The sequence below is a fragment of the Ciconia boyciana genome, chromosome 1 (assembly GCF_034638445.1).
Source record: "Ciconia boyciana chromosome 1, ASM3463844v1, whole genome shotgun sequence".
Lineage (NCBI taxonomy): Eukaryota > Metazoa > Chordata > Aves > Ciconiiformes > Ciconiidae > Ciconia > Ciconia boyciana.
This window is the reverse complement of record NC_132934.1, coordinates 5,113,815-5,140,596: the sequence shown is the minus strand read 5'-3', so window position 1 is coordinate 5,140,596 and position 26,782 is coordinate 5,113,815. Positions and strand designations below refer to the sequence as shown.

Below are 26,782 nucleotides of genomic sequence, written 5' to 3'. Positions count from 1 at the left end.
AAATATCTGTTAATCGTAGAGCTGGTTAAAACTGTACATGTGATAAGGTTATAGTTCATTTTAGTTACTTGTTTTACCAAATTCTCATTCTGTTGCCTGCATTTTTGGCCTGAGAGATGTAGTCAAAATCGGTTGCATTTCAAAATTTTGAATATTTTCAAAATCCAATATGAAAGAGAACTTTTTTGAAAAATAAGGCTTTTTCCTCTCTTTTTCTAGCCATGCCTAGAAAGAACCATCCTGGACTTACTCTGATTTACAGAATTAATATTTAAAAAAATACTGTGAAAGGCTTATATTGTTTAATTAAGTAGAAGGGGGACAAACATACAGGAAAAAAGAAGTCCTTGTTTTTAATATATTTTGCCTGTACTTAGCATCTCCTTTGGGGATCAATGCTCCCAACTCTTGGGGTGTTTTTTAGTGCTGCTCTTAAAGCCCTGGAATCGAGAAACTGCATAAGAATTGGAACTTGTATTTAAAAAAAAGAAGAAATCAAACGATTACATTAGCGGAGAAAAGCTTGACAACACAGAGATGCTCACAATCACAAAACAAAAACACTGAGCCCCTAAGGTATCGTTCTGCAAAGCATCTCATGGTTTTTTAATGCCTGTGGTTGGCAGCTTTGCAGGTGTAAAGTTAGGCACATGTGTAAATGGTTGCAAAACTGGGATCACAGAAAATACTGTATGTAAGCAAATAACCTCATTTACTGGGGTTTCCTGGGCGTGGTGGCTTGATCCAGCAAAGCCTGTGTGCCTTGGGCTTTGATCCCAAGGCCAGTTAAGCTGATGGGAACCTGCCATTGGCTTTGGGCTTTGGAGTAACCACCATAGACACTTGCATTCATGGCAGTGGGGAATAATGTGCTCTACATGCCAGTAGGAGTGACATAAAGGTTTTGGTGGGAAAGATCAGTGCACAGAGGGCAATTTTAGGGTCATACCCAAAGTAGTCGCCTTTTAGGTAAATGCCAGCATCCAGTGCTGTGATTGGTTCTTATCAGCTGCAATCAATGTGAATTTGGTTTGAAATCCTGCAATATAACTGGGCTTTGAGTCGTCCAGGAGCATCCTAAGTGGATATGCCTTATGAGCTATTCCACCTTTTATTATTCTTCTTTTGTTGTTGTTGATGATGTCGGTTGAGAAATTAGCACAACTGTTGTTTTCTGTTTTACTTCTGAATTTGCACTTGGAAGACATTGGGTAAAATAGAAGAAGAACAGACTGTTTGCTGATCGCTTGGATGATGGTGTGAAAAACAAAAATAATCTTCTGCTGTCATCTGTTTCCTTGAGAAGTCTTCAAATAAAGTTTAAAATAAGGAGTTTTGCTTCTATTCAAACAGCCTCTGCGAGGAAAAAACCCTGTAGACCTCATTACAGTTGATTCCTTAATAGAGCTGCAGGATTCCCAGAATCCCTTTCAGTACTGGATAGTTAGTGTGGTTGAAAATGTTGGAGGAAGATTACGCCTTCGCTATGTGGGATTGGAGGAGACTGAATCCTATGACCAGTGGTTGTTTTACTTGGATTGCAGACTTCGACCAGTCGGTTGGTGTCAAGAGAATAAATACAGAATGGACCCACCTGCAGGTAAAGAGCCTCCTAAAAATACTATCTCCCTTTGTGGCATTTACTGATGTTTTGAGATATTTGTGCAACCCGTTTCTTCTTATCCAGCATTCACATTGCTTTTACAGTAGTTTCTAGCTGTAACACAGATGGCATGTGAAAGCCATCTAATTTAGGTTCAAAGTGGGTCAGGTAAACTGTATTAAATTGATTTAATAAATTCAGCTTAGTTTAGCTCACTCCTAGAAGGAAGCAGTGTACAATAAAAGCAGCTTCATGCATTGTTGCACCAAAAGGCAGAGCTGATGGGGATGGTCCAAGGATGTGCCTGCTTGCCCAGCCCTTTTCAGTGGTGTTTTAGTGGCCAGGTCTTCCTGGCCATACTGTAGGCATCCTGATGGTGGACTGGGAGCCAGTCTTCTGCTGTCCAAATCAAGTCCTAGGTGACACCTCTCAGCATACGCTAGGGTCCATTTGCTTTCCCCTCAACCAAACACCTCGTACCCATTTGTCTTTCCATGGCCACACACATTTCTTTCGGGTTGCAGTAGACCTCTGTGAAATGCCCTGGGACTGGAGAAAGTGTTTGGGGACCCTCATGGTCCCTTTAACACAGGTCTTTCACGTTCTGCTGTAACACTGCTGTACATCTGCCAAGTGAGACCTGCCTTGTGTGTAACCAGTCAGTGCATTGAGGGTGCTGGGTTTGTCTGCCTGCCCATGTCAGCCTGCCCATCAAGGGGTTATGGGGTGTCTGTTGCTAGAAGCTAAAAAAATACTCCTTTGAGGAAGGATAGATGGGTCTTTCAGATTTAAAGGACCACAGATTTTGTCCTGCATTTTCTCCAAGGGAGTGAAGTCTTTGCAAGTATGTCAGACCAGATTCAACATCAGGGGATTGCGACTTGGAGAAGCAGCTTTCTAGAGTGGAGTTTAGTGTTCAAACCAGCTTGGAAGGAGGGAGATAGGGACTGTAGTTAAGCCAGTCTGAGGTCAGAAACTGGAAGTCACAAATCCAGGGCAGGAGAGGTTCTAGGGACAAGAGCCAGGTGGAAGAGTCAGGCACAAGCAGGCTGGGCCAGGAGGCTGGGCAAGAGGAGAGTTTAGGGCTCAGCTGGAATCAGACTCCAAACAGTGGGACTGGGTTTGGCAAAAGGAGCAGGATCAAACCAGCAGGGCAAGAAGGGGTGCAAGGCTGAGTGTAGGGGAAAACTAAGGATTACTAAGGTTTAGCAAGTAGGATATGGGCTAGGGACCACAGCACACAGCAGGGGCTCAGGGCTACTTGAAGCCTTCTGGAGAAACCCTTGCAGAGGCATTCACTGGCAGGTTCTGGGGCTGGCTTTGGAGATGTGCTTCCATCCAGGCTCTACTCCATTACAGTGGGGGATGACTGGGAGGGTGAATTTTCTCCACCACACCAATAATATTGGTCAAAACTTTATGAAAGTTTCTGGGCAATTGGGTTTCTCTCTACTCAAGACGTTTGGCTCTGCGTTAGTCTGGCTTGAGTTGGCCGAGTTGGTTGAGTCAAGTTCATTGACTTGACTTGTCTTCGAGTTACGGATCTGGTTAAACATGACAGCTTAGACTATTGCATGCATGGTCTGCTTTGGGTCAGAAAGTTTGCAGTATCTGTATTTTTCATATATACTTGGGGCCACAAAGCTGTTTGCCAAGTCCTGTGGAGCATGGCCCATATTTGCTGGCTGTTCACACCTCCAAGCTGAATGCCTCAGGACCACTGTTACCTTTGAGAGATGAGGTGCTTTCTTGGTTAATGCACAGGTTTTGGTCCAGCAGACGTTTTCCACCTTTTCCTGTGTAGGTGGATGACTTGTTCAGGTCCATGCCTCATTTTCCTTGTGCTGTGAGTAAAGTTTTTCCATTGACAGCAGAAAGGTAGCCCTCCTTTGGGTAGGTATTTCTGATGTGGCTTCTCTCCATCACACTTGATTCAGAGAGGTTACCCCAATACATGCAATTGTCGTATTCACAAGTCTGTCCAAGTGTTGGGTCTAACTTGGGGTCTCGAATGCTTTTTGGAAGCATGTGGTTTTCTTCACTGATGGGTAGAAATCAATGTTCCCCATCACTTCTAAATTAGATGCGAATGCTGGAGAGCATGAATATCACTCACTCTGTTATTTTACAGAGTATTTGTGTTACAGAGAAACACTTTTTCATTGATTGTCTTTGAACCCTCTTGGCCTGTATAGGTTTGGTGAATCAATACAGAAATGGCCCAAACGGGATTTGTGCTTCCTCTTTGTTTATTCCATTCTCTTTCTATTCTTTCCTCCTTTTACCCGGTTGTGCTTCCTTCTCTATGGATTCCCCCCCTGCCTTTTTTTTCCTTTTCATTTTTTCAGTTGTCTTGTCTCTGAACTTGTTATTGGACTCTATTTGCTGAAGTTGTTTATGTTTCTTCTTTCCTCTCATTGATTTAACTGCTTTTAAAATTCCTTTCTCTTGTTCTCATCTGGTATCTGTTTCGTCTCCTTGGAATTTCTCTGGTCATTCACTTTTTAGTGAACGTTGTTATTAATGAATTCCATGCCCAAGATCTTCTTCCTGACTTCCATTGACTTAAATAGGTAGTCATTACTTTACAACTCCTAAAGCTGAGTCTCATAGGAGTTTGCTGAGAAGAGACCATTTGGGTCAGAACTCTTCCATTTTCTCACAAGTCCTCTCCTGAACACTGCCCCCAAGGATCTTTCTTCGATGCCCTCCTTCTGGTCTACCCAGTTGTCAGGCTCTGCACTGCAGGGAGTAGCCAGGCAGAAGTGGGAATCTGATGAGTTTCTGGAGGCAGGAATGATGGTCATTCCACTTTTGACATAGTGGACTATATCGGCCATTTGATGTCCACCTAACATCAACATGTTCATAAAGCACAGTGGATGAATAAAGCATATGAAACAGTTGTGGTATCACATTAACCCAGAGGAAGTAGAGGGAAAAAGCCAAATGGCTGGTCTTAGGGCATCAGTTTCAAATTAAAGAGTCTGCAAAAGAAATCTGGGAGCAAGCAGGCAGGCAGGCAGTAGTGAGTTGTCAGGATGAGATGCTGGCAGCAGAGATCTCTAAAGAAACTCAGGGATGAAGCTACTAAACCACAAACTGTCAAAGGATGCAAATTCCTAAGGACCCCAGGCCAGGAGAGTGTGCCAGGGACACATCCCTGCCTGCTTACATCCTTCCTAGTGACTTCTATAGTAAATAGGATTTGGACTAGAAAGACCTTTGTTGTGTGAAAGACCTAGTACGGACCTTCTTAGGAAAGAGAGACAGTCTGTGGGCAGTATGTTGGCTTTTTACATATCAGGGATTAAATTCACCTGATGTAGTGTAGGCATCAGAAAGACAGTTCAGCATGAGCTATTGCTTTCTCTTTATGACCAGTGGAGAAAAGGGGATGCCTAAGCCATGTCTAACATAGGTCAGAGGAAATGACATCTTCATAAGCCTATTTTTTCCACTCAGGGTGGTTGAAAGCAATGAACACAGACCTGGTTGTCTAACTTGAACATCTGAAGCCAGTTGAGGTGACTCCTTGATTGATAACAGGAACAGCCTGTATGATATAACAGTCTATCAAAGCTGTTATGAATCTCCTCCAAAGAGATGCTGAGGACGCAGCTCCACCCAAATCAGGCTGTGTGTTCAGTTGCTATTAAATGAAGATGTTCAGTTATACATCAGTTCTGCAGGTTCTGACAGTGCTTTGCCTGCCCTTGTCTTGGATGCTGCATATGTACCTTCAGCTTTACTTCCCTTTTTGTCTGGGCTGTGATTTTTCTGTGTTGATCCATCTCTGGGACCTGCCAGGTTGGGTTTCACCTTGCAGAGCAGTTTAAGGTCAGTTGTTTAAGGCGCAGAGCATCTTATATAAAGGAGATTCCATGGATCCAAACATCTACAGTATTTTAGGTCTCTTTTCTGAAGCTATCCACATCCTAGCACCCACTTAATGCACAAGAATGTGCAAGAGCATCCTTAGGAAATAGCATCCTGGCTGTCTTTTCCAAGTGGCAGCTTTCAGGGGCTTTGTATGTCTCGCAAGCCCTTTCAACTGAGGCAAAGGGGTCATAGTGTGTTTTCCCCTCAGATGTATATCTGAATCCAAAATAAACCTCCTTGCTAGTGCAAGTTGGCACAGGCTGCTTGACACGGAGCCACTGATGGTCTTGCCTCGACTGTTTATGCAGGAAGAGATCATCTCATTTTATGTTACTTTCTATTTAAAGACAAATTGGCAGTCATTTTAATTGCTCGCTCCTTGTTAACCTAAATACAAATTGACACAGTACACTTTATTCAATTACCTGCAATCCTATCACTTAAAATGCGTTATGCTCTTTTAACCGTGCTATTTAGTGTCCATATACTTGCCAGCATAAGCTAGCTGCCATGAATTAAATGCGCATATGATATCGCTTGCTGGTTATTGAAACCATTGGAGTTGTCTTTATGTCTCGAAGTTTGTTGACACTGCCCAAAGAAGTTGCTGCTTGTTTTCACTGATTTTGGGCAAAGTCACCCAAAATGCTACTTTCTTCCTCTTTCCTATGCTTCACTGCCACCACGGTAGAAAATGAGAGTCTGATTTTAGCTTGCTCTGTCTGGGGAGCAGGGGAGCATCTAGCAGGGTTTTCCAAAACTCAGACTTTTTGTTAGTTGAAACAACAGGCTTGCTGCAGCTTGGGGCAAAATCATGTTGTATTGAGTATTTCCCTCTTTGGCATCATTTAAGCCAAAAAGGAAGAAACAGCATGAGTCGTTTCCCTCCCTGTGCTTCAAGCTTATCAGAGCTTCTGCAAGTAAGGGAGAACTGGAGCAACAAGGCTATAAAATAATGAACAATTAGATAAAGAGTGCACTTCTTAACACTTGTGACCGCTGCACGTGCTGTAAACAAAGACTTGAAATGTATATTCCCATTAATAACCAGGCAGTTGAGGAATTAAAAATACAGCCCTGAAAGGTTAACATTTCCCTTTAAGTATGTTTAAATTCATATGCATATCCTTGATGTCTGTTCTGAAGTAGTGAGGTTTGATATAGTGGAAGTATAAATACATCCACTTCCAGTGAGTGATTCTGCAAATCCTAGTTTGATAAGGTCTTAAATCTGTTGAGATCAGAGCATAAAATTCTCTTGTACTGTCAGTGCTAGGTGAAAACAGTGCTTGCCAATTCCTTTTTTTATACATATTTTTATTTCCTCCTTCAGAATTGTAATATACAGCAGTAAATCTTTGCTAGCTAGTAAATATATATGGTTATTAGATGTACAGAATTTAAATGCAAATTGGGACAAATTGAACTGTGATGTAAGTGTGTGGAGCCAAACTGACAAAAGCTTCACACTGTTCACTCTGTATCAGGGTTCAAGTTTATTATTGAGTAAATGTTCATTTCCATTTTAATAATTGTTGCAATCTATCTACCTATCTTGTCTCTTTAAGACCTTGATATGAATGTTCTGCAATAACTTGTTATGTGCAGGATAACAATATGTTTTCTAGGGCAGAAGTAAATGCAATATAATGTTCTTCATCATAGTATTGTTTCCTACATTGTTTCCTTGGATGATTCATAGGCATTTCACTGCACTGAACCATAAAGGGCTTGTTAATGTAATGATTTAATAATATTAAACCTATTTAAAGAAACTCACTGAAAGCAATGTGAATCTGCACAAAGATGTTGCCTAAACGTATAATGATGAAAATTCATAAGTGTAAGTCTTTGAATTGATGTGATAGTCTGGTTTGAGTGTGGTACCAACAAATGAGTCTGGGTAGAGATCTAGCTGAAATGTTCCTTCCCACACCTACCCCCACCCACTGCCAAGAAAACCCAACCCTGCAATAAAAAAAAAAAAGACTTCCCAATGAACAGAAGCCTTGGTAAAGATTTTTTTTTTTGTCAAATATAACTAATATTGGCTGAAGACCTAAGGCTCCTCAAACTGGAAAACATCAGGTATTTTGAGAACTGAAAATCAAAGGAGAGTTTTTGTTATTTTCAGGTAATGAGATAGTACGGTTCTTGTTTCTGCAGCAGAAAATGAAGGACATGTATTTTTCTGGGTTTTACTCCAGGATATAAAACACAATCTTCCTCAAATGTGCCCCTGCTAGTTGCTTTTGTGTTGAATTTATCCACGCTGTACAGCTTGGAATATACACACTGTTCATTTCACTTGTACTATCCATTTTTATGACATAGGAACTTAAGTCTTTCAAAAATGTTTGATCCCCAAACAGTCACCTCTTGGTTTTGTTGTTTTTTTTGTTGTCATCACTTTAGATATCTATTCTCTGAAGACTATATCTGAGTGGAAATGCGCTCTGGAAAAATCCCTTAATGATGCAGCAAATTTTCCTCTTCCAATGGAAGTGTTCAAGGTAAAAGATGCACATTTTTCCTTCACTTACAGAACCCATGATGAATAAATATCATGCAGTGTTTAGCGGCTTATGTTAAACTTCTGCAGGAAAGGCCGTTGCTCTAATACATTACCATGAAAGGTCACAAGTGAGATGTTTGTATAAAATGCAGTTTTGCTCTTGTGCGGACTTTCCATTCTGAGAACTGATTTCTTGCAGTCAGTGTTTTATAGGGACTGGGGGTGATCAGCACTGGTTTCTCCAACATTATTTTTAATGTGTCTTATTCTGTTAGACCTGTGCAAAGGCATTGTATACAACCGTGAAAATGTAAGGCTACGAATATGAAAGTTGACATAAGCTGGACAGATTTCTGTGAGCCTTGCACAAAAATTTTCATCTGATCACAAGCCACAAGGCAGAGAAACCTCCTTCAGGGACCTATAGTGGAAGTGGGAGATAATTTTACTCCTACATCTTTTTTTTTTTCCTCACTCTGGTTTTTAATAGTTAGAGATGTGCTTCAGCCCCGAGGCACCAGCTTTAATTTCCCGTCCAAATCTGCACCACTATTAATCATGACGGCTCCAGATAATCCTGATTTCTAGCTGTGCCCATCTGGTTTCTAACAGTTACATCCTCGCTGCGGTGCGATGGGCAGCGTGGCCCCGCGTGTGAGAGGTTGCTCAGGGAGGTGTGTGCCCTGTCTCCGGTGTCACCTCCTGCTTGGGGACCTGGTGGAACATGGTGCCCTCCCCACCACCGTTCCTGGCTCATCCAGCCTGGGCGACCATCTGGGTTCCTTCCCTGCCCATAAGCAACATTTAACTGGGGCACCCCAAAACACCCATGCAATTGGAAGAAGGCACCCACTGTGCCCCATCCTGGCTGACATGCCACGAAACCCCGGTGCCACCTTCACCCTTTCTGCAGGGACGTGGCAGCAGCTTCCCATGAGGAATCCAGGCTCCTTGCCCAGATGAGACGCATGTGAATTAGCAACATTAATTTGGGAACGCTTTGCTAATGGCCCAGGCAGTGGCTCATTTGCTTGCAATGTGAAAGCTGTGCTAGGCTGGGAGAAGTGGGAAGATTTGTGCGTTGGCCTTCAGCACGGACGTGAGTTTGAGAAGCCCCGTGTTGTTATGGGAGCGGCGTGCGGAGGGTTTTCATTCTCTGCCATTTATTTCATAAAACATTTCAATCCGCCAACTCAATTCAAGTTTGCATTTGCAGTTTCAAGTTCAAAAATGCATTGTGTGGGGCAGGGGTTAAATCACGATCGGGAATGCCTAATGTGTAAATTTTATTCCTGTCTATATGAAAGAGTGAAGAATGTTTCTGATGAGGCTCATAAAACATACTTTTTTTTTAAAGTTTATAACTAACAGCTGTTTTGCTGCCTCTTCTCAGCATGCCAGGCTTATACCCGCTCATTTTAATTATTGCATGTGGGTCATAAATTTAAATTCAGCAAATCCCAGTTGCCGTGCCATGCAGTTGGAGCTTGCAAACATCTTCCTCTTAGAAGACAATGTGAGACATTGGAATGCTTGAATGGCCCAAGAGGAGAGTTACTTTGGGGCCAAATGTGGCAAAAAGGCAGGATTAGGTCAATAGGCCTTCTTTATTTGTAATGTGAAAGCTGAGCACAAGGTGAGCTGAATTCAGTGTCTGGTGTTATCTAAGCCCCTGGTTCTGATGCTGGGAAGGCAGGAGGCTGAATAAATTATTTGTGTGTGGGCATCACTTTATTCTGCCCATTTAGGATGAATCAACCCCCATCTTGTGCCTCTTAATTAAGGAGAAAAATGTGGGAGCTTGTCCATGCCTGTGAGCATGTCTTCCTCTAGTAATGATTTAAACATGAGTTAAGGAAAGGCTTTAGGAGACTATATGAGAGTACACTTGTGTGATCTTACAAGATAAGCCAATATTTATGTGTGGGACCTTCAAGGAGAATCCCAGATCCCAGCAAAAAGTGTGAATCCAAAGGAGTCTTTTTTAGGTTGGTTTTTTTTTTAATTTTTTTAAAATTTTTTTGCAAACCCAGCACAGAAGTAATGTCTCTACATGGTGCCAGGGGCTCTGTGCTACTGTTAACTGTCATGTGTTAGATGCGATATAAAACACAGGTTTTGACAGCTGGCAACTGTTAAAGATCTTCTGGAAAGCTGAAAATGTTTACTTTGGCGGACATGGTAAACTGCACACCAAGCAATTATAATCCGCATTTTTCACATTTCCCTACAGAAATCCATCACTGAGGAGAGCGTAAGTGTGTGCTTGTTCTACAGAATGAGCAGTCCCTAGAGTGAGCACGTGCGCATTTGGCTGGATTACGACTTAAATTACTGTTGTGCTTTGATCTGTGCACGACTGTGGGCAGTGTCACTAATGCACCATCAAACTGGTCCCAGGTGGTGGTGCTGGGAAAGCAGATCCGCATTTGTAGTGCGAGAAGTGGCTCCTCTTATGGGTCTGTCAGCCCATTGTTGCTGGTGGTGGTGATGCTCTTTGGTTTTGGTGTAATAGGGTTGGGTTCTGCCTGAGACCTCATAAGCCATGGATTTGAGCCTGAATTATCAGTGCTCAGAAGTATGACAGAGCTGAACTTGCATGGGGTGGTCTTCGGCAGCAGATCCAAAAATCCTTTGCAAAAGCGCAGCCCTGATCCCCTGTTGGCATGCAAGGAGAGGGCACCAGCCACCAGACCACACGAGCTGGTTGCAAAAATCAGGGGAAGGCTGCAAACAGGATCTTCTTTTTTTCTGGTGCTGTTTTACACTTGGCCATATGTTGAAAGTGTTTGTAAAATGCTTTAGGATCCTTTGAGAAGGAATGTGATGTTCAGCTGCCAGAAAATGCTGCTATTACATAGCTACTAAACATAGTGTTTTGCAAACTGCACATCCTGGAATAAGCTTTTTCTTCACAAAAGCTTTTTTGCAACACACCCGCTATTTTGTTGTTCCGTTCTTTTCAGAAAACATGTTGATCCTTAAAGAAAACTAAATACAGACAGGATTTTCAAGGGTGTTTGTATGGTTTAGGAGCACAGATCCTTCCGAAAGGCCACAACCCAAGGACATGTGTCCTTTGCTGTTTTCTGCTCTGATTTCAGGGTGCTGTAGGGATCCCCCATGCTTGGCTGGCTACCAGTCATAAATGATGCCTTCGGATTCAGAGGACACCTGAGAAAATGGCCAGGGCTTTGGGAGTGAATAAGGGTGGTTGAACTGTTACTGGGGCCTGATTTCAAATTAAGTGTTACAATATCGGTGCTTTGCTTCAGTGATGGCACTGCTGGTGCTCTCTAAGAGTGAGCCTTGCATCAGGAAGCCAGACTCCAAACACACACCTTCTAGCCCTGATATTTATGCATCAATGCATTTTTTTAGAGTTAAAGCCCTGTAGCTTGGGTAAGATGAATGCTGGACACAGATCATGGGATTTTGTTTCCTAGAGAGAGCCAGATAGCATCCTGGGGATCTTCTCTGGCAATTCCTGATTTATAGCCTTCGGTCCCATTCCTCTTGTCTCCACGCTCTGGTCCTCCTTTCCTAAAGTTGTCGTTGTTTTTTTCTGGCTCAAAATTGTTCTCTCTCTGGCAAAAAGCTCTACGCTATGCCCAGCCCAGTGTGCCCCTGTTTCTAACTGGAGCTTTTGGATGTTTTCTGTAATCAGTAATAGTATTAATTAATGGTAAGACTAATGACATGGAAGGAATCAGCTGGGACAAGTCCCTTGAAATTCAGGACGGAGTGGTGGTTCTAGTTCTAGTTCTACACTGAAAAGTATGAAGACAAATATTAAATAGGACTCCTTCCCCCCTCTAAAATATAATTTTTCCATCAGATGAATTGTGCATTATAAATATAAGAGTAAGATGGACTATTTATCCAAGACTTTGATTTTTTTTAAAAAAGGAGGACAACATCTCTCAAAAGTTAATAAACCCTTTGGGTGTTTTAGGGTGATTTCTTCTATTATATGGTATTCTGGAGGAGTTTAAGTGTAAGATAGAGAAACCCAAGGGTTACTTTCTGCTCGGAGACAATCCTGACTTGAGTGGATGAATAGACTTGAAGTCCAACAGGGATTTTCAGCCTTCAGCCCCCCTAATAGATGGGCACATGCTGATGCAGTAGCTTAAGACGGACGTGCTTTTGGTTTCACTTGGAAGCCAAATCCCAACATAAGCAATCCCCAGCCCCTTCATGCACTGATGGTTTGGCTGGCCCTCATTGCGCACACTGTGCTTTAATAACCTGTGAGTCGCCATGTTGTTTGCACGCTGCCAGATTATTTATACTCCATCTGTTCTTCCCCATCCATAGCACTCGCCAGCCCTTCCCCCAACTGCTATTTGCCTGGCTGGGAGACGTCCACAGCATCTTGATCCCTCTGTTGTTCGGCTACCTTTTGACCCACTCCTGTCTCGGCTCATTAAAGCCATTTGTCTTTGTAAGACCTAGTAACCATCATTAGGAGTATACCACGAAGGTCCTTACAAATGTAGCTGCCTTCGCGGCTCTTGGGAGCAAGGAGGTCTCTGATATCAAAGGTGCCACTCAGGTGAGATGGAGTCTGGTGGTTCCTCTGTGGACCAGGGAGAGGTTTTAACCTCTCTACAGCTCCCTCCTGACTATGGGCTTTGCAAGGAAGCGGGTGGGGAGAGCAATCCAAGGAGATGAATGAAGCCAAGCCCTGTCTGAGATGCCCCGAGGGTCTGTTTGGCAGCACCGTATGAAAGTCAGGGTTGGAAGAGAAATGCCGGAGACAGTTCAAGTAAAGCAGATGGGCTGAGTGGGAGCGGGGTCCCTCAGCCTTCCTCATCCCTCTGGCTGTATTTTAGCACGTGTGGTTTTCTTTCTCCATTACGTGCCAGGGGTCTCTCAGGATGGTGAGAGGTTAGCAAAAGGGCCTGATCCAGTTTACTTACTGCATCCAGGCTCGGTGTGGGGGAGTTTGTGCATGACGACCTGAGCTCTTGGCTCCCTCATCCTTGGGCATGGCAGTGTTTTCCACTGAGAGGGGCTAATGCGCACCTACAGCCAGAGTCTGCTCCCATGTAGGGGGTGGATGATACCTAAAAGTCATCTGTCCGAAGGTGGATGATTTTTCCCAAAGAAAATGAAGGCCAGCTCTGGTCCATAGCTGTTTTGCAGGCTGGTTGCAGCCCACGGTGTACACTGAATTTGTTCTGATCCTCTAATGAATTCCTGTTAATTTCTCAATAGTGATTATTTCCATGACATTACTGAGGGCAGACTCAATCCAAACAAATGCCTATGAGGACTCAGTCCCTCTTCATGGTCGAGGTACTTATTTAGGTGTGTGAGAAGAGACACTGATGGTTTCACTTTGAGCACTCAAGTTGGTGTTCCCACCTCTGTTTTCCTTTCCACTTGACTTTCCCACCTGTGAAATGGGACCCATGTGTGTGACACAACAAGGATTTATTAGCGAATGCTTCTGGAGTGGTGTGGCAGTCCTGAATGCTGTTAAGATGTTAAAAAACCCCCAACAAACAAACACAATAAAACCCCAAGTAGATGCATATCTGTCTCTTTTACCTCTGCTGCCCGTGCTTCCACCGCCCAGGCAAATCAAAGCAGGCGCTGCGTAGGAGGGGATCTTTGCCCTAATGCCATCTGCGGCGGGCCGAGCCATACGGAGAAGGTGTATTTGGTTTTAGACCGGCTACTCTGCAATGTTGCTGTTTCTATGGTAACTATTTTTTATTCAACAAGAGGAGCTTAAAATCTGTAGGGCTAAATTCGATCCTAGGCAGAAGCATCTGCACTTTTTAAGGGGCTCTTCAGTAGGTGCGGTTTGTAGCTGGCTCTCATGCTCATTACTTCAGGGTCACGGTATCTCTAAAGCCTCCTTCCCGGCACCCTTTCCTCTTCATCCTACCCCACATCTCTACACTTTTGGTCTTCTCGTGACTGCACTTGTCAAACCGAGGGACAATTTTTCGTGTTGTGTCTTACCAGGGGATTTTTGTCTCCCTGCAGAGAGTGTGTCTTTAGGGAAAATTGCTCCGTGTTTAGCAAAGGAAGTTGATGAATCGCAAACAAGACTGATTCATCCGCAAATAATGCAGAGGATTGCATTTGGGAGGGTTTCTTTATTTTTTTTTTTTTCTCAATTAAAAAACAAATGCCAGATTCCTGTAGAGGCAGTTTAACCACTGCTATTACTGTGTTTGTGACTGGTTACCACTCATGAGCTTTGTGATTAAAATTAGGCTATTAGAAGCAGCCAGTTTCTTGGAGAATTAGAGAAAACACCGGGGGAAGCGATTTCTTTGAAAACAAAAACTGAATCAAATAATGTTTCCAATCATACCAGATGGGGCCCACTTCTGTGTCTTTTAGTAGGGGAAACCAGGAGAGAAGTGACTGAAGGCAATAACATTTCACACCGTTACAGTTGGTGAGGATTAAAGGAGGCTCAGGCCAATCATTTATTAAGTGCTCAGTGTTTCTAATCAGCCTCTCAACTTTGCAACTTTTCAGCATTCAGACTTAGTTCTGAATTTTGCACAAAAGTGCAGTCTTATAATTAGTGTCAATCTGACTATGCTGGACCAAAAGAGCCCCGACTTTTAGGGTATTTGAAAATTAGAGTTCAAATTAGAGCCTTTTCGTCTTACCTATACAGTGTGTAAGCTGCTGTGTTTAAAATGAGATGACTCCAGTATCGTATCTTGAGCAGAATGGGCTAAAATGAGCCTTTTACAATCTGAAGGCGATGCCCTTCGTTGGGTTTGTGGACACAGCTAGAGCAACCCGCCCATAGTATGGCTTCCCTGAATGTCATGGGCAAAAGCAGCTCCGCCAAGTCCCCCTGCTCTATCTGCATTACCCAGTGCACTGTAAAATTACCTGAGCTCCACCCTTCGGTGGCCAGAACGCTGCTGTGACGTGGACAGATTTGAGTTTATTTACACTTAAATGACATTTGTTGAGTAGAAATGCTCAGAAGCCAGATTTAGCAAGGTATTTAGGCACCAGAAAGGGAAAATGGCTATGATGGTTTTGAAGTATATCTTTTTGAGTTCAAGACCTAAAGCCAATGCTTAGTGACTTTATTATTAGGACTTAAGCATGTCGCCCACACAGGTACTTTCCTAAAGCCTGTGTGCATCCTGAAGAGTCTAAATACTTTTGTAAATCTGCTTGTGGGTCTCTTTTGGAATGACATTTGCGTTCCCAAGTCACCTGCCATTTTTGAAACCTGCACTGCTAGTGGTTCGTTAGCTGTGAAGGAGAAAATTATGCGGCTATCTCAGTACCTAAAGAAGAGTGTTGGGAATTAGGAGCCTGGTTCTCCTCCCAGCGCAGTCGCTGACTTGTTATTTGACCTTCAGATGTTTCAGCTTTCAGCCCTGCAGGTGATGCTGGTTGCAGTGAGCTGTTGCAAAGCCCATCAGTATTTTTGCAGAAGGGTTGCAGAAACACATGCTGTACGAAGATGGAGATAATGATGCAGATGCGTATCAAAGCGGGGCTGCCTTTCAGGTGGCCTGGAGGGTTGCAGCCTGTGCACGCTGGCAAATTTGCAAATGCATACTGCTCTAAAACTTTGAGTGTGGGGCTGAGTTTAATTGCTTCTTGGGGTTTGTAGCGAGGGCGATGACAGCCCTGGCTTTTGCCGGTGGGTTTGGGCTGTAAGTGACAGACTTACAGACTTACATTCAGCGAAGGGTTATGCAATTTTCCATTCATTACCTGTGAGCGCCGTCGCAGGCTGTAATCCATCATGTTAGAGATTGTGACCCTTTGAATGAGCGACTGTGGTGCTCGTACCACGTTAATTCATTGTACTTTCCGTGGTATGATTTTTCACTTTGCTGTAAGGGAGTCTTCTGCATCCTTGTGGATTGTCAATCCAGTTTACTTGGCTGCTCTCCAGCAGTCAGAGGGTATTTCCATTACCCACTCAGGGCTTGTGAACCCTGGGACAGGCAATCTGCTGGTGGAAAACCATGTGGTCAGTGGGGCTGCTCCTGGGAAGCATTGCCTGCCAGTAGGAGTAAAGGTTCACCATGCATGAGGCTGTAAAATGCTCCAACTGGCCAGAAATATTCTGCCTATTCATCTCCCTTTCAACGAAAATTGAAACTCACTTGAAGAAGTTACTAGAAAATAATGGCTGGTGACATCCTTGTAGGTGGCTTTGAACGCCGTGAAATAGCAGTAAAGGGTCGGATTCTGCCACCCATAATTATTTCAGGCATTTTTTTTCTCGGCTGCGGAGCCTGGTGGGGACAAGGGGAAAGTCTCACCCCTCCAGTCCTCCTCTTGTAGCTGGTTTTATTAAACAGGCGTCTTTCCTGTCAATGTGAATAAAGGGAGGAGAGAGCAGTTCATTATCCAGTGTATCACTTTGAGTCTAATACTAATTAAAAGCTTTGCCTTCACTTCTGTGGAACCTATTCTTAGAAATTATGTAAATTAATTGGAGTTTTGAAGAGGAGCATATGCCAAATCCTAAGTAATTCCCTGCTGGCTGAGGCAACTCCAGCACTGGAACCAGAGAACGGCATCAGGCTCTTTTTTTCCTTTTGTGGCTGCAAAAATCTAAGGCCACTGCAGTAAATTTTGATGCCTCTCTTTAGCAACTATATGAGAGAGATGAAATATCCAGACCCTGACCATTTGCCAGAGAGGTACAATACAAAGGCTTTTTCTCCATGAAAGCTTTTCCATCTCAAAAATGACATTTAACACAGACAAGCTTTTTACTTCCACAGCCCTTCTCCAAACAAATGTACGTTCCTGCTTCAAAGAGGGTTTTGACCCTCAAAAGGGAGAAATACCTGAGATCCCCTGAACTCCCCTTGCGAGTTCACTTTTGCTATTAATTTAATGGGGAATATATTTACATGCTACGCTGAATGAGAAGGGAGATTTGATCCTAAGGTACGTAGCGTGTGGAGAAAAGGGGATATGCTTTTGAAGTAAAATAGCTTTAAATTTTATTAGCTTTTTTTTTTTCCTACCTGATTATTTTTTCCCTTTGAAAAAAGCCAAAATAAATAGAAGGAGAAGAACCAAAGAAAATGATTCAAATAAAAATGAGAAGCAATATGGTTTGGTCTCGATATGTTTTGGTCTCAATCAACAAATCACTTAAAGTTGATTAAACTACTTGCATGTTTAAAGATAAACATGATTAAGTACTTTGGTGGATCTTGGCTTATTATGTGTTGAAGCTGGATACAAGCATGAATTGAATCCTGGAACTTTTGATGGGAAGATGCTGCAGTGTAAGCTTACTTCCAGATGTATGTTTTGCAAAGTCTCCTTTTCTTTACAAGCTCACCCTAAGGATTAAGAGATGCCAGGTATGGATCCTCATGCAGGAGGAGGCAGCCCTCCAGTCTAGATGCTTTTTGCCTTTGGAGATTTGAAGTTCAGTGCTGGCGAGGTCTGATTTTTGCAGCCATCATCTTTTCCCAGATTAAGCCTTTTCAGTAGAAAAGGTGGCAATTTTGATAACCTGTCTGTCCGATGCATCCCTGGTACTATGCAGCCTCTGCGTACAAGGAGTCAGATTCTCTTCCCTGGTTCAAACTTTTATTTGACGAAACATTCTCTATGTAAAGCTGCTAGAAATAGGTCTCCTGTCTCTCTGGGGCTTTAGTGATATGGAAGCGACTGCCAGCAAGTGCAAGTATGGCTGATGGTTATGCTACGCTGCAAGATGCCCAAAGTCTTGAATGTCTGCTCCTTCTTCAGCTATTAGTTCATTGGGCTTTGGGCCATTGTTGGTAAATCTTCCTCAGTTTCCCCATCAGTATATACTTCTTTTGTGAGACTAAATCTATTATGATTTTTTTTTGGCTGCTTTTTGGTTCTCACATAAAAGGCTCCATAACACTGCAGGTTGGTAAGATGAAAACAACAATTCATTTAGCCGTGGTTGGAGCTTGTAAAAGTCCTTATCTCTAATGGCAGCAGGAATGTAAGATCCCAAAATAGAAGTTGTTAAGTCTACAAGTGAAGACAGTTCTTGGGAAAAGAAAGCACAATGACATACAACTTCAGATCAATAGAAAATAATTTTAGAACAAGAATACAACATGTAGCAATGAATGTAGATGGGAATGACATTGCTAACCACTTATTAGATAGAAAGTTTTCTGCATGTATTTTGGAGTCTGTATGTGTGTGTTAAATATAACATTACCTCTTTTTAGGCTTGTATTGGCTAATGCACAGATGATTTAGAAATACTGTAGGACATTTTTGTTGAATGAACACAAAATATGATCATTACTCTGGAATTAGGATGCCAACTTGTACAGCTATTAGACAGGAATCGTGAGGGATGGAGTAATTTGATAGATGTTAAACGCTAAACTGGTGGTCAGTCAGGGAGTTGAACCTGGGTGGCTTCTGAGTTTCAGGACTGCATCCTGCTGCCATCCCCAAAGCTGCTGTGTGCAGCACTCTGGGTGCAGCCAGGTTTGATCCCAGGTGGAAGTGTTGTGGTGGGCATGTACTTGAACACAGTTGCATGTTTTCCCACCAACACGTTCTCTCTTTGCTCACATTTTGGGTCTGAGTTCCTTGTCTGGGCCTTAGTCCACCTTTAGTCTCCTGGCTGGAGAAAAGACCTTCCCGTCTTGCAGCACATGGAAACCAGCCCAGGTTCTTATTTTGGTGTCCTGCAGGAGCCAGACAACCGTCAGGGTAAATCATGGCCATCCTGAGCTGTCTGCACCCATGCTGTGTACCCTGGGGGACCTCAGGTTGAGTCCTGACACCTCTGGACCTCTGGTTGCTCTCAGATGGTAGTGGCTGTCAGAGGTGAAGAGGCTCTGCCCAGGGGAGATTTTCAAGTACCCATTTCTCAGACCGGTCCTCATATGGGTGAGCACGATCTCCTTGTTGACTAAGTTCAAGTTAGATGCTGCTGATGAGATGGATGCACATTGTGCTTTAGATATGATGGACTTAGTCCTGCAGATCTGTCTTCTAGGAGCGAGGCTGTCCCCTCTCTTTCTGTGTTTGGGTTGGCATGAAAAGAACATAGGACCAGGAGCACCCAGTTGGATCTGGAAGTCAATCTGGTAATCAGCTAAGTGACAAACCCCACATGGACACATTTAAAATAGATTTTCAAATGTATCAACCCCTCCTTGGTGGATGGCACTGACGCACTGTGTGTTCCTCTTCCCTATCTCTTCCCGCAGGACCATGCTGATTTGCGAAACCACTTCTTCACTGTGGGGATGAAGCTGGAGGCGGTGAATGTGAGGGAGCCGTTTCATATCTGTCCTGCATCAGTGACCAAGGTGAGCTCCCAGAAAGGAGGGATGAAAAGAGCCTCTTACTGATTTCCACCACATTTAGGAAAACTCAAGAGTGGTACTTCATTGGCTAGAGAACACATTAAAAAACATGTTTAAAATCCATGTATGTTCCTAATTAATGAATTGTTTCTTTCCCACGAGCATCACTAGCTGACTATAGGCACTTAGATCCAATGGGGATGAGCATGTCCATCTACCACTTCCATGCAAAAAAAGGGATCCCTCTTTTATCTCTGTCTCCCCTTCATGCATATTTATTTTCCCTGCACATCTGGGAAATCCTTTGAAATAAAACAGCGGGGTGGAGGCAGTAGCTGGATATTTAATCCCCACTCTCAAAGGCAAGAGAGAGGAAAGCTGTGGCGTCTCCAGGATCACCTCCAGTCCCTGCTCAGCTATGGGCACACTGAGTGACCCTGAACCCCAGCACTTTCCCTTGCCTCAGTTTACGCATCTTTCAGACTCAGACTTTGATCTCTTTGGTAGAAACACTTGGATGAAAAGTGTTAGGTGAGAGCGGGTTATTTTCAGTAGTTTGATTCCAGGGCCTGGCTGTTTCAGCTCTCCACGTTACCTAACGTTACAGTAAATTTAACTTCTGATTTTGTTGTCTTCTTTTTCACCCCTTAGGTTTTTAACAATCATTATTTACAAGTGACCATTGATGACTTGAGACCTGAACCCAGCAAAATCTCAATGCTTTGCCATGCGGATTCCTTAGGGATCTTGCCAATACAGTGGTGCCTTAAAAACGGAGTCAATCTCACACCTCCCAAGGGTTCGTATTCCTTCATGGTGATTTGCAAGTTTCCTCTGAAGGAAGTTTGCTTGTTATTATTGCCTTTAAAACCATGATGCTGTTCGCTGCAGAGGATCACCCTAAGTATCTCGATCCAGAGTAGCTCTTGAGTCACTGGGGCTGTTCTGGCTCATACTGCCCCGCGAACATCTCTGCAAACACATCTTGCTGGCAGATTGATGTCCATGTGCTTTGTAGCCTGAAGCAGGCTGCACCAAAGCCTAGTGAATTCCTGTAAAATGCATCTTAGCGATGCTTTGTGTGTGTAGAGAGCAAAAGGAGCATTAAAAGTCATATCATACTGGAGGCAAACCAGGCAGTTCCACTACAACATCCACATTGGTACAACACTGAGCCCAAGGAAAGCTCCTAAATCTAAATGTCTTCTGTATTGAAATCACCTTGTGCCCCACCAGCTAAACTCACAGCTGCCTGCCCAGGAGCATGTAGGCATTTCCTCAGCTGTCTCAAAAAATCCCAGGCGAGGGCAAATTGCGAGCAATGTTCAGGTCAGAGCCAGGAGAAACAGCCTCCAACCGTGCTACTTCCCAACTTCATAGCAGTGCAGTTAATTACTTGCAATTTCAGACAACCACCTGCGGTGCCCTCGCAATATTCCTTTGCTTGCAAAATGTGTTAGTTCTCTGGAATTTTAGATTTTTGAAGCTGGCCAGGATGTTGACCCTGTGCCAAAAATTTGTGTTGCTTGGGAGAAAACGAAATGCCTCAAAAAAAAAAAAAATCCCACTAAGTTTTGTGCATGCAGATTTGTCTTCATTTTGGAAAAAGTATGCTGCTGCCAAACCCAGGGAAGCGAAGAGTTATTCCCTACCAGATTCAGAGTCCTCTTATGTATATCCAGAGTGTCTCTTCAGCACATGTAATCTGAAATTCCCACCAAAGTCCTGGAGTCCTGTGCGTGCAGCTGCATACGGTGCATCCATGATTACTCTGTTGGCTTTTACTGAAATAAATGCGCTGTCTGGATGCTTTAGCTCCCTCCTGCTTAAATCCAGGTGTAATGATAATGCCTGTGTAAGTGCTCACTGATACTGGCCAGAAAAGTTGCTAAAAATGAAAGTAAATGGAATGTTTTGTTTTTTCCACCCCAAATTCACATGCAGCTTTCCCCAGGCCAGCTAATTAACTAAAGTAGACCAAAGGCCAGACATTGCTCTTTACGGGGTCATGGCCTAATAATTTCCAATCTACGCTGGTACAGAACCTGTCTGAGATGGTGTTTTACGGGTCAAGTGCATGCAAAATCTCTTTTAGATGCCAGCATTTTCAGAAGTGGCTGTAGCATCTGTCATATGGATATTTCTCAACTTGGCCAGTGAAGTTTAAGGGGCAAGCAGGTATCTGGTGTGATGTCTGGTGACTGGGGTCCACCTGGGCTCCTGAGAAAGTGTAGGAAGTCTCCCCTCATTCCCCTGATGAAAATAAAGTTAGCTTTCTGCTGTCAGATCAGAAATCCTGGAAGGAAGCTATTAACAAGGCATAAAGCAAGTGGCAGATAGATGCATGCTATATATTGCCGTATTTCTTATACTGTGTATGAGGGCTGCATGCCCAAACTGCATCTTAGCACCTTTGGTGTCAAAAACCTCTTCCGTTGGCAGACACGCTCTTTGAGTCTCTAAAATGTAGTCAGACATTGGAACGATTTCTTAAAAAAAAAATAACACCCAACAACAAAAAACCACAAACCACCAAAAAAGAAAGCAGAGGGAAGGTGAAAAGCATCCGAGCCCCCATTGAGGGAACCAGTCTTCTCTGAGCGGAATAATACCAGCTTTGGATAAAGAAATAAACAGGACTGATCTGAGAACGCTGCAGCGCTGCGAAAGTGAGGAAGGCTGTGCTGTGAGCTGGCTGCTAGTGAACAGGTCTGCAGAAGGAGGAGGAAATCCCACTATTTCCATCCAAATCACTGGACAGCTCTACCTGCCCTGGGGCATCCAGAATTGCCCCTTCTCGCATGCAGATTTGACCAGCCTCCTGCTTCCCCAGCGCTTGCGCATCCCTAACCACCATCACCCTTAACAGAGAAGATGTTGGCGGTATTTAGTGTTGCCCAAATGGCTCTCCCTGTTGAAAGGCAAGAAGTTCCCATGGAGCAAAAGATAACAATGGAAGAAGTCCTTTTTCTTTTCGTGAAAACAATTTCTTTGCTGTATTGTATTTCTTTGCTTGGGATTTTTGGTTAATTTGGTGTTGACAAGGAGGTTTTCAGATTTTAAAATTAACTGATTTTATTTGATCAGAACTGTGCCAGGTTGGGGTATTTGGGTTGAGAGTCCTTTATTTCTCTTGATATCCTTCCTCTTGCCTTTTTGCCTATCAGGCCTTTGTTGAAGCCAAACATACAGTAGATGAGTCACGAACAGGAGGTGCAAACATTTGCTACTAGAAATAGAGAGCAGTATTTTCCTGTACAGTGCCAAAAATGAATACCCATTTACTGCTGCTGTATAAACATTGAAAAAGCTCTGTTTATATTTATTAGAGCTGGATTTATAGACCACTTCCCTTTAGAGTAACAACCATTGTTCCTTTTTATGAGCTATTAAGAGGGGGAAAAACATGTCAGTAGCACTCCTGGTTGTAAGGCTTACTAAGGAAATGCAACTTCCAAAACCACCAGTACGTTTGTATTGTTATATTTGCTTCTGATTAAACTGCTGGGCTCTTCCATGCTGAGAGTCGAGGTAGACAACACAATGAGTTTTTACATGTCTGGGGAGCAGCAGGTGAATCACACAGGTAAAGCTTTGAACGTTATTACTTGGGCTGAGCCTTAAAGGATAACAGTATGTGAATGCCATGTGCTAATGGAGGTACACATTTAGCTTATATCATGATGCACCGTGAACAGGGCGTATATAGGTCCAGGCTTGTTTGAAGCCAGTTTCTGAGTATGCTTCTCTTGGAGTGATCATCGTTGGGCTGCTGAAGTGAATTATGGCAAACTCTGTTACTGCCCTCCCGGGTTTCGTTCCTGCTGAAGTCTACAGCAAAAGGTCTTCCAGTGATTTCAATGGTGCAGGGCCAAGCCAACAGGTGGTTGTGCGGTGACAACACTGTCAAGTTTTTATACCTCACTGAAACCTTGTCAGTGTGCCTTTTCCATCCACTCTGCCAAGATTTTGTGTAGCTCACAATTAAGATTCAAAACCTGTTCACGAGGGATTTAAATCGGAGATGAGAAAACGTGCAGGGTGTGGGCAGGTTTTTGAGTCCCTGAAGGCAACGTGCTCTGGCAGCTGGGGTGGACCCCGGGTGATTTGATGTAGAGAACTATGCTGTGGCTGTCCCCACCTGAGCCCATCACCCTAGCTCCTTCTGGAGTCAATGGAGAGCGAGAAGGACTTTCACAGGGCGATTCTGCTCCTTCTGCAGGAGGACAGACAGACCGCCTCTAGATCTGCCTGTTTCTCTGTTGACTCTTTAGGGAACCCAGGGTGACAGGCACAGCTATAGGCGTCTCCACTGCAAAAATCTGTATGCGATCAGATGAATCTCCTTCTGACGTGATGTACACTTCTCCTGTTTTCCATTTAATTTTATGAAGCTGAAAAGTATCTGGCAAACAAATAACCAGAGCAAAAAGGAGATGGAGAAGAAGCAGAAAGAAAATACTGTTGCAGAAATTGGTTGTTAAAAAACAGTGCAAGGATATTTCTTTTCGTGTGAAAAATGAACATTCTCTATACGTAATTGCCTTTTTTACTTCTCTGTGCATATTTATTTCTGTCTTTCCAATTATTATGCACTTTGATGCCCCACAGAGACAAGCATCTTTTAGGACCCTCTCTGCTCGAGGCTTCATTGCATTAATTTGTTTGTCATGTATGCAATCATTAGGATTAGAAGTTCATCTTATCCCAGATACTTGCATCTTAGCAGGATGCTTGGGACTTTATTTTTAAAATTTTTACCTCCTTTTTTGGATCTGGTTGGCTGATAGGTGACTCCACTCAGTATTCCAGTCCTTTCTTGCCTACAAAAAATGTCACAATTTTCATTGTCATAAATGATTCATTCCCATCTGATCTTGAGCGTCCCTTTTTGACTATCAATGAAAAAGGCATTAAGGGATGTTGTGTGAAATGAGGCCAGGCCGAGATGCCAAGCAGGGAGATTGAGGGGAGAATATGGCTTTTAGGTGACTCCTAAAACTTTCCAGTGAGAGTAGTTCTGTGATTATGTTGTTAGAGTATCAACAGTATCGTCACAGGGCCCTGGACAGGTTTAGTACTCATTGGTTTCAAGCACTGTAAAAATATAGACTGAGGCAGACAAAAAAACCCCAACAAAACAAAAGCAAATAACTCCCCCCTCTCTGTCCCAAGAGTTTATTGCCTAAATAGCCAGGTAAGAAGAATGGATGAGCAGAGGTCTGTTTTGTCTCTCTGTGATGGGACTGTTTTGAGAGATGCTCATATAAATGAATGTTGCTTCCCTTTTTTCCTAGAAGCAGAGGCTGAAGGGATCATCTGGTTGCTGAGACTTTAGTCTGGGAGCTGGGAAATCTGTGTTCATTTTCCTGCTCTGCTCCAGATTTCTATACAGCCTTGGATAACGTGCTTACTATGATGGGATTCAGCTCACGTATGCTGAGCTGCTGGAAAGTCAGTCATGGAGGGTGCAGCCATATCAATGAAGAGAGAGGAGAATTTATCTCATGCTTCGAAAGAGAGGATGGATCAGCCTCTGACTGTGCTGGTCCTCTCCCTGTCCACTGCTGAGGGACCCTTAATGTTCAGCTCCGTAACCCCATCTTTTAGATAGATAAAGGAAGGAGAAAAGTCCATGACTAGCCCCACCTGGAAATTGAGGACAGTAGCACTTCTTGGTAGTTATGGGTTTATTAAAGCCGGGGAGATGCTCACAGGAAATGGAAAATAAGGAAAACAAATGTGTTTTATTACTTTTTAATGAAGACCTGGAGTTTTCAAAGCAAAATGCAGAAGGTGTGTGAGTGGGGGCTGGAGAAGCGTTGGCATTGATTCTCATGGTGTATAAACAGGCATCCAGAGAACTTGCCTGCTGATACTGCACAGTTCACTGAGGCGGGATGGGATGCTGAAACACAAATGGTCGTCTGCTTGAGTCCCATTTCGCACTGTCCCTCTGGTGTGAAGTGGTGGCTGATGGCACTTTCTGTTTTTCATCCTACAGGTTACTCTGGCCAGGACTTTGACTGGGCAGACTACCAGAAGCAGTGTGGAGCGGAGGCAGCGCCTCACCTGTGCTTTAGAAATGTAAGTTCTCTTTTTGCCTTTGCGTCGCTCCTGTCGATCCATGTGAAACAAAATAGCTTGCACAGAAAAGCTGCAGCAAGGCTTTGGGAGGTTCCCCCAAATCACCATGAGTCTGTCTTAGGAAGGAAGCTGGAGAAGTGTTCCAAGTTTCTATCCCTAAAAGAGAAAAATGTTATCTTACTCTTGTCTTTATCTGATACATTTAGATTTCCTGCTCTTCATCTCCTCTCTGATTTTGTACAGCTCCTAGCACAAGAAGGATCTCAACTGACCATTACAAGTAATTCAAGTACTAATAAAAAAAATAAATTAGGTAAAAAAATTGCATGATATCATCTGGCCCTGTTCACATTTTGGGTGTTTTCTCTGGTTCCCAGGGAGATACATTTAAGCAAACCAAATGTGTTTAAAAGCTAAGGTTGAGGCTGTTGCGCTCAGAGCGTGAGAAGAGTGATTAACCCACATGGATGCTCTGGTCTTCGGGACAGTTCATGTGCTTCATACAGCAACAGTAATGTGAGAGTGAGCAGCACATCATTACACTGGAGGCCATCAGGATTCAGAGCTTTGGAAATAGTCTTTTGCAGGCTGTTTTCTGGCAATAACAGTCTGGCGTGGCTTGATCCAACAAGTATTCATCACTTGGTGAAAGGCAGATGTAGCCTTCTGCCTTTTCCAATAACCTGGTGCTCTTCTTCATGCTCCCATCAGCTGGTGGAAGTTGAGATCCCATCAATAACTGAAAATGTGCTGATACCTAAAATGTACGCAGAAGGGTTTGCAAAAGAAAGCAGTGTTGTGAATGGTGGACAAGCAGGTTCCTCTAGGAGTTACACAGTCTTTCACCGTACTCAGAAGTCACAAGAATGTGGGACAGGGTGTTTATGAAAAGCAGAATGGAGACTCAGAATGTCTCACAAGACAACAGCCGTGTTTTTGCACAGCCTTCCTCATCTGTGGTGGCCCAAGGGCACCCTGGCTTAGAACAGACCTTTGATGGTGAATTGATGAATTTGAACACTTTTTGTTGATGAATTCAGAAGACCTGTATCATCAACAGAGTTTGAACTAGGAATCAGATCAGAGTTAGGATTTCTTTGCCCCAATTATTGTGCCATCCTATGCAAAACCCTCTGCCTCAAGGGACTTTAAGCGAAGATTTCTGAAAGTGCTGGGGGAAGCTGGACAATGCTGCATCGCGCCAATAGAGTGGGACAATTGCTGCATTTCTTCTCTTCTGCAAGCACCCCTCCCTTTTCTTTATATCTCATTTCGTTTTGTCAAGTAGTGGATCTATGCTCTCAGCACTGGCAGCCTTGAGAATAGTCTCTGCGTAATATCCTCTGAAGATTAAATCAGGTCTAAGCACTTTTGTTTTTTCCTTTTTTTTTAACGAAACAT

The 26,782-nt window shown here is 43.4% G+C and overlaps 1 protein-coding gene across 1 annotated transcript in view; it reads left to right on the top strand.

The window, feature by feature from the left end:
* The window catches only part of SFMBT2 (Scm like with four mbt domains 2), a 100,945-nt gene that overhangs the window by 39,647 nt on the left and 34,516 nt on the right, over positions 1–26,782 (top strand). The window contains exons 5-9 of the mRNA XM_072865683.1: positions 1,354–1,600; positions 7,901–7,998; positions 19,196–19,297; positions 19,946–20,093; positions 25,299–25,381. Of these exons, the coding sequence (XP_072721784.1) occupies positions 1,354–1,600; positions 7,901–7,998; positions 19,196–19,297; positions 19,946–20,093; positions 25,299–25,381 (678 nt within the window). The remainder of the gene's footprint in view (positions 1–1,353; positions 1,601–7,900; positions 7,999–19,195; positions 19,298–19,945; positions 20,094–25,298; positions 25,382–26,782) is intronic.